Consider the following 8,553-nt stretch of genomic DNA (forward strand, 5'->3'; position numbering starts at 1 on the left):
CAGCACCTTACATAATTTATATCAAAACAAACCCTCCTCCCCCCTACCCCTACATTTGCTATCTTGGTGGTTGTGCTCCATGTGGTTGGTAAGGTGGACTGCTGGAGATGTGGAAGGGTGCACTATAGGTGTGGGGGGGTGACGGTGACAGGAAAACCAGGCCCTGTGTGGTCATCACGACTTGTTGCGGCACTTCACCTGCAAGAGCACACAACATTGTAGCGCAGACACATCACAAACACTTACTCATACATCTACAGTACACACATGTAGGTGAGAACTATTCAGTATTATGCAAGGGATATTTAGACATGATATCCTCTGAGTCCATCAAACTATACAATGTTCAACAAATATAAAATTCCCATTACTAGTCACTAACTTGATATAGTAAAAGTTGCTAATCTTTTATTGATTTTCCAAATATGGTTTTCATACATATTTTACATCCTGGAATGAAAGAATGATGTTGTTGACTACTAGACTGTCCATCAAAATTGGCTGCTTGACCAAGAAGAGAGTGGCTCCAGCACATTTCTATGCTTTGGTTTTGCTTTTCTTCATTTTGACCAAAAAGGACAAGGCAAATTCAGGGCTAGGTTCACTTGGACACTGGTGTGACCTAGCAGGCTACATGTAGCTGTATAGTGCTCCTTGCTGGTAACGTACCTACCCCAGTTCTGTCTGGGTTGGGGCAGCTGCCTGTTCTGTGCTTGAACTACCTGAGGTGACACCTGATTGGCCAGATGATGCATGGGTAGTTGTTGATTGGATCTTGGTGAGACTCCAAGCTGCTGATTAGGGGATGATGTATGGGCAACAAATTGCTGATTGGCTGGAGGTGAAGGTGTTGGTTGTTGATTGGCTGATCGAGGATGATGTGTCAGCTGCTGATTGGTGTACTGCATGGTGGGGATGGGGAAATAGTTGGTGCCCCCTCGAGGATTGTGGGATGGCTGTGAGGTAGTTTTGGGGCTAGAGGTAAACTGGGGGGACTCGTGGGCTCTTGCATACAACGGCATCCTCCCCTGGAAAAGAAATACAAATTAAGATGTATATTATCATGATATCACTTGAACATTCTATTTCACTATATATTACATATGATCACTATTTGACACAGTACACTTTCTGCCTTGCTATTTTCCCACCCATTCGCCACATTCACACTTCCCATAACCCTTTGTGCTAGGGTCCCAATATGGCTGCCCGGACTCCCAGAACCTCAGTCCAAGGGCACAGAAAATCAGTTTCACCTTTCTCAGAACACAGAACACATCACAGAGATGGCAGTTTGGTGTGGAACCAAGCTCAGGACATGGTTTAATGACTTTCTGGCATCGGTTCGGAGTTATTTTTTTACAATTGGGGGATGGCCTGACTCTTTCTCAGAAAGGCGCTAGCGCTTCTGTAATTGTCGCTTTTCAGACAATTCAATTTTTCCGATGGAAAGGGGTGCCTTTTCACTGATTGACAGGCTTAGTTGACGTTTTCTGTAAAAAAACTACTTTTCGTAAAAATAAATCAATTATAGAATTAAATTTTCCCCCCAAAACTGCTAATTTTTGGCATTTTTTTCAGGTCATTGGACAGAAAAGGCAAGTTTTCTTTTATGGGAAGTGTGAAATTGGCAAATACATCTCTTATGTCATTGAATATCCATCACTGTTTTGTTCTGCTTTTTACTGTTTAACAATGACAACGACAATGAAGTTTATTGAATATTCATGCCCCATTGGGGCTAAATGCAGTCAGTTTGACATCATGCACATGTCAATATTGGCATGTGATCTTTTCTCATTTTGAATGAGAGGGTCAATGAGAACCCAGGAATCAAATTTAGCTGCTAAATGTAAAGATAAGGAGAATAACATCCCCTGCAGTCTGGTGTATGTGGGGACTAACCTCAGGTGACCTGCCGTACTGTTCCTGCTCCCGGGAGTTCTGCCTCTGCCTGCTGTAGTACCCACCCCCCTGTCGGCCAAATGGAACAGGCTGTGGGGGGGTCTGGTACATGGGTCTGGCTGGGGGGTCTTCCCTGCCCCCCTGTCTGTGGGGACTGCCCCGGTACTGGCCCTGGTTAGGCGTGGGTTGGTACGGCCCACGTGGGGGACTGCGTGGGTCATGGTCCATCATGTTTCTCCTGTCATAGTAGCCCTACAGGGGGAACACATGATATAGTAACATGTCAGTCACATCAATATATGCCCATGGCACACCTGGACAGCTACTATATGTAAGATTATGATGATGGTCCACATCCATTGCAATCCAAAGACATTATTTTTTCCTTAGCACAGTAAGTTCATTTTAATTTTCAACACCTTGCATTGCATGCATGCATATGGAGTTCAACTTTGTTTTATCATATCATCATGTATAAGATATGCTCAGACTTGTTTCAATTTGAATGGTGGGTACTATGGCTGGTAACTAGTACAGAAAATTCAGGTACAGGTACAGTTCAAGTCCAGGGGATCAGGTCCAGGTCCTGACCTGAACCTGATATTGTCTCAGATGTTCATCTCAGCAATTACTAATAGCCCTCCCAACAAACACTGTCTTGTTACCCTACACAATGTAAGAACATGACATGCAGAGGGGTTCTGTAAAGCTAAGGGCACAAGAAACCGTCACGTCCTTAAGTTTTTTGTTAGGCCACGTCTGCCATGTATTTCTGAAAACGTTCAGTCTGCACAGGGCAGGTGCGTCGCCTCTACTGGTACGTACGGGGGGCGAATCCGCAGCCCGATGGCACACAAAGATTTACCTGCACGTTAAGTTCTACGGCGTGTCTGCGTGCTCCAAGATCCGGCGGATTCCCTTCGAGTTTGTGCGGAGGCTGTACTTACCACTTACGGATCCCAAAAGATTGCCCATGTTTTGGCATGTAGACAGCTCATATGTGCCCTTAGCTTTAACAAAGTCATGTCCTTATAACCCCACCAACAATGTGATGTTTGCATGGGTAATGACCTGGAGTAACCTTACATCAGGCCCAACCATTGGCTGATACAAAACTGGGTACAGTAGATGGTCAGGTGCATGCTCCTGAAAGTGACATCATCCAAAACCATTCAAAAGTGAAGAAATGTCTACTCACACTGATTCAAGTAACAGATGCATGGTGCATGCACAGTACAGACAACCTTGCCATGATATGACATATATATATCAAGAAATATGCATAAATAGACAGCTCTGAGATTGTACAGATAGGAGGGTGATGAGTAAGGTCATGGCCTCACCCAGAAATTATAGGTAAAACACTGTAATTTCAGGGTGTATATATAGTTATTACTAGTAAATGTTGATTTCTACCAATTTGAAAATTCTGTTTTTCGACCAAATTTTGACCAGTCCTTAAGTCTTCTTTTACATTTCAATTTGCTGGACCGGTCAAAAATCTTAAAAGATAAGGGACCATACGGCATTTAGGGAGGGCCGGTCGCCAGAGGGTCGGGTCAAAATTTTTCGCTAGGCCCTCCCCCCAGGTCGAAATTTTTTTGCTAGGCCCTCCCTCCAAGTCAAAATTTTTTTGCTAGGCCCTCCCCCCTCCTATCAACTTTGAAAAAATTTTCAAGATGCCAATAAAACAATGCGCTCCCATTTGGAAATGTGCTTTGCGTCATACTTTTTCATGATTTTCAGCGCGAAGCAGATCTCTCACTGGTAAAAAGGAAATTAGAATGGCTCAAAATATCGGCTTAATAGAGGGATAAATATCTGCTTCATAGACTCTGAGGCATAAATATTTGCTTTATAGAAGCTATTTCATTGTTTCGATATTAAAACAACACCTAAAAAGCATTTGTACCTGGATTTCTAGTAGATTTGCGCCACGAAGCGGCGCGCCCCCCGCCCCTTTAATTTACGCATTCTCATTTGCAAGCTCGTGGGCCTGAGCGGCTTGACGGAAACTATTTTCAATTTACAATATTTGGGACTTTTTCTTAGTTCTGTGGTGGTAATAACTTACAGTAAATCGGGGAAAAATGACAACAAAAACGACAGCACGATTCGACCAACCCAAACTGTAGTGGGGAGGGGGGCGCCGACGCGTGACGCTGATTTTCCCACGGCAGGGTAGACGTCGACCGATCGCCTCTCTCTAGCCGCCGGCGGGCGTGAGAACGCAGACTTGCAGGAGATCTTTTAAAAATGCCACGCTTTTTTTGCCACGATTTCCTGCATTGCATTTTCATGGCCAAATTTGCTGGTTAAATGACATTTCTATGAAAAAAAAAACACACGCGAGGGTTTCAAGTTTTTGACGTTCCGAACACCATGTCTGGCGCCAAAGGCATGAAGAATCGCAAGGTAGGTCCGGGGAAATTTTGAAATCTTGAACCTCTTAAAAGCTATTTCCTGCAGTTTGGGGGGAATATTTTGCTGGCAAACAAAGCAAACTTTAATGTCATTTCAATTTAGACATACAAAATTAAATCCCCCCGAACACAGTATCACGATGTCAGTCACCAAAGGCGCGAGGCCGGTCACGTCAAAAGGGATTCAGGGAAATTTGCAAATCTTTAAAAATAATACCATCGAGCTCTGAAACACCATTTCTTACATTTTTGGGGCAGAATAATGTAGAGTTTAATAACATTTCTGTAAGAGAAAAAGGTTTTCGACGGTGATGCATAAGCCCCGCCCCCTCCCCTTCGCATTTTCACTGTGTCCCGAGCGCCGACCATGGGCGATCCCTTGCGGAGGTCCAGAAAAGTTTTGAAATCTTGACCCTCTGGAAACGCTGTTTCTTGGATTTTAAGGGTCAAATTTTGCTGGTTGACCAAGCTAATTTTTTTTGGCCCTCCCCCCAAGTCAAAAAATTTTTGCTAGGCCCTCCCCCTGGCTCAATATTTTTTTGCTAGGCCCTCCCCTCCCTGGCGACCGGCCCTCCCCCCTCGCTAAATGCCGTACAGTCCCTAACTGAGGAGATACTTGCTGACATCAAACAACCTTCATGAGAGTCACATGATCTGAGCATGTAACCAATCTTCAGTTACTGTAAATGCATTTAAGTTCGCGGGGATTTAATTTCACAGTAGCAGGAAAAAGCACTTTTCGTGGTGGTTTTCAGTTTGCAGTAGCACCATACACTGTAGTCTCTTACTGCCATGGAAAAATGTTTGCGGTGGTTTTAAGATCGCGGTGAAGCGGCCACCGCAAAAAACGCGAACATTAAACCACTGCGAAAGTTTCTGTATTTACAATATCCTGAAGAAGACCAGAGAACATTTTTGCAATGTTTAACTTCAATGCAAACATACAAAATTGTAGTGATATCTACTCCTTGTACTAGTATGTTTACTATAGAAGGGGTACTACTACACTGACTGACAGTAGTAGTAGTAGTAGTATAGCAGGGGTATACAGTAATCAATGACCCACCTTTGCTGACTGAGGAGTGCCCCTCCCCCCTGGGGTCCTGTTGTTTCGGGATGATCCATTGTTTCTCTGGGGGAGTCTTTGCTGATCCCCTCCCTGGTCACCTGCTCAAGGGGCACCAAACATCATCTTATTGAAGTTGAAAACTCTCGACAATAAAACACAGTCCAACAAAACAGGCAATGATCAAGGAAAATTCTGACATTTCTCCACAATAAGGCCACATTGATTTAATCTTATGGATGATGACCCATGAAACTCCAAAACTAAAAAAAGCACAGGGAAAAATGCTAGTAAGCTACAAAATCTCCAGGTCTGGAATCCAAAGCTGGTACATGTAGAAGTAACACAAATTGAACCACAGAACATGGTGGATGAGACAAGCAATAAGACTTTGTGTATGAAAGGAAGTAGGCTGCTGCTGATGGAAGCAGGTAGGTTGTATTGTTTTTTGTCGTCAACATTCATATTTCTATGGAGAAACATGACAGCCAGAAGCAGCTGAAGGCCCCCCGCCCCCCCCCTGTCTTGATAGACGTTTCTGAAATTGTCTTAATGATATCTGTTACTATGAATTTATTGTAAAGCTATGCAGACGTTACAGTCTAACCAACCAGCATGGTAGAACCACAATTATGCACCAGTCTTCTTGTGTGATATGATGCTGATGTAGTGCAAACGACTTCATCTGAGGCTTCAGGGTGGAATATAACAAGTTTTGCAACAAGTCTGCTCATGCTGGCCTTCTGAGTTCCATGGACCAAGGTGAATTTTTCAGGACAGCCAAAAATCAATTACCCTAACTGACGTCATCCATAAAATCAAATCAGTGTGGTTTAGAGAGTAAGAAAATAAGTGAAGACGTAGGTCATGTGACGTATCCCACCTTCCCTCTTTTTCTCCTTCTTACCCGTGCGTCTCTTCGGACAATCCTTCATGAAGTGTCCGATCTTTCCACATATCCTACAGCACCTGGACAGGGCACAGAGTTACAGTTACATAATAATACAAAAAAACAATAATATATAATACATATTTACGGGTCTTAGTGGCAAGTGTGCAGATGTTGACACACTGGCAGCGCTAAATCCGTAGGTGTTTTTTGGCACCTTTAAGACAGATTAGCCGTGAGGCTCGGTGGGCGTCACTCCACTGTCATGGGGGCAGGGGCATGGCGAGTATCGAACTCAGGACCGACTGATGATTCTGTTTCCAACACTCTGACCATTGCGCCACACAGACACCACAGACACAGAAATAATGCAGCCGGATTAAATCAGGTTTATTGAAGGCTGTCCCCCCTAGAGGGGCGAGCTTTAGCCCCAGGCAGCGGAGTTTACAATGCACAGATTTCAGACTGAATGGAATCTTTGGTCTTTTGTTTAACTTACCAAGGACCATAGTCCTATTTTCACCCACAGTAAATCTTATGGTCTGAAAATGGCTTGATAACCAAGACCAGCTTCTCCTCCCATGGACTTACTGTGGACATGCTGGACCTGTCACCCAGGATGTGCTGGGTCTTCTCCCAGCAGTGGTGGTTAATGACTAGGATGTACCAGGGACTGAAGATGGTCTTACTCCCATAGCTGGTGTGAAGGACTTTTCAATCTGGTTAATACTCTAACAAAACTAACATCTTCAGCCCTAAGACAAGGCAAAATTGGGCAGACTAGGCATGTTGTAATAGTCCCAAAATGACAGGAGTCACAAAAATACTGTACACATACCAGACTGATCAACATTTCAAACTATGATTCAACTTTTGGTGAATTAGTATCATGAATAAAATAACTGCAACAACGGGAATGATAAGTTGAAGAGGTTCATCAGTCACGTATGTATACAGTTACTATCAATTTTCTTCCAACAGTGACTGTTTTAAAGGTAGAGTACGTACCTATATCAACTGTAGAACATTTAAAACTTTTTATAGCTTTTGTTTTCTTAATACGTATAGTGTAAAGATCATTGCAGTACATGTACAGTACTGTATTATGTGAATAAAGATCAGTGGGTACTAAAACCATGTGTAACTTATTGCTTGTGGTCAATTAATTAGCATATTCTCTATAGTGGCCACCTCTCTATAGTGGCCAATTTTGACCAGTCCCTTGAGTGGCCGCTATAGACAGGTTTGACTGTACATTGTTTTGTACGTATATATACCATTCAACCCCACAAGTACTGTTGGAGAAAGTCCTTATCATACAATGACTATCAATTTTCTTCCAACAGTGACTGTTTTAAAGGTAGAGTACGTACCTCCAAATTTTCGATGTCTGACAGCACATATTCGTCACGGAGAATGGTCTAGTTTCGATCTCGTGAGAGAACACGAGACTAGACCAGGCTTGCGTAGATCATCTTCGTGACCAAGATGTGCTATCAGACATCGTAAATTTGGAGGTACGTACTCTAACCTTTAAAACAGTCACTGTTGGAAGAAAATTGATAGTCATTGTATGATAAGGACTTTCTCCAACAGTACTTGTGGGGTTGAATGGTATATATACGTACAAAACAATGTACAGTCAAACCTGTCTATAGCGGCCACTCAAGGGACTGGTCAAAATTGGCCACTATAGAGAGGTGGCCACTATATGCTAATTAATTGACCACAAGCAATAAGTTACACATGGTTTTAGTACCCACTGATCTTTATTCACATAATACAGTACTGTACATGTACTGCAATGATTTTTACACTATATGTATTAAGAAAACAAAAGCTATAAAAAGTTTTAAATGTTCTACAGTTGACATTGTCTGAAGAGACCGGTATCGTCATATTTCTTTGATCTTTCGTCTTGTATCCTTTGATACTTTGCCGTCCGTGTGTTCCCGCTCGCGTTCACACGTCAGATTTGCCCATTATGCTAATGTGGTACTCACAAGAAAAGTCTCGTCATTTTAAACTTATCTCTTAATAAATGTAAGAATAAAATCCACCATAGTCTGAAGTTCATATCATTTTGTCTTTGTAACAATTTATTTAGAAAGTTTTTGTGATGTAAATTAACCTAAGCGATAGTGTATTAGAACGTAACTTTAACACAATTTACCTCCGTAATATTGGTGTCGTACGCGTCTATTGACCTTATATGACCTCGTTTGTCAGCGGGTATGGGTATAAATAAGCGCCAGTTACGAAGTTTTGTT

The 8,553-nt window shown here is 42.7% G+C and overlaps 1 protein-coding gene across 1 annotated transcript in view; it reads right to left on the reverse strand.

The window, feature by feature from the left end:
* Positions 1-8,553, reverse strand: part of LOC118431929 (terminal uridylyltransferase 7-like) — a gene marked incomplete in the record, with an annotated part of 71,874 nt that overhangs the window by 3,283 nt on the left and 60,038 nt on the right. The window contains 6 exon segments of the mRNA XM_035843374.1: positions 1-198; positions 674-1,028; positions 1,906-2,157; positions 2,977-3,051; positions 5,395-5,495; positions 6,278-6,363. Of these exon segments, the coding sequence (XP_035699267.1) occupies positions 59-198; positions 674-1,028; positions 1,906-2,157; positions 2,977-3,051; positions 5,395-5,495; positions 6,278-6,363 (1,009 nt within the window).

Source organism: Branchiostoma floridae, chromosome 15, assembly GCF_000003815.2.
Source record: "Branchiostoma floridae strain S238N-H82 chromosome 15, Bfl_VNyyK, whole genome shotgun sequence".
Classification (NCBI taxonomy): domain Eukaryota; kingdom Metazoa; phylum Chordata; class Leptocardii; order Amphioxiformes; family Branchiostomatidae; genus Branchiostoma; species Branchiostoma floridae.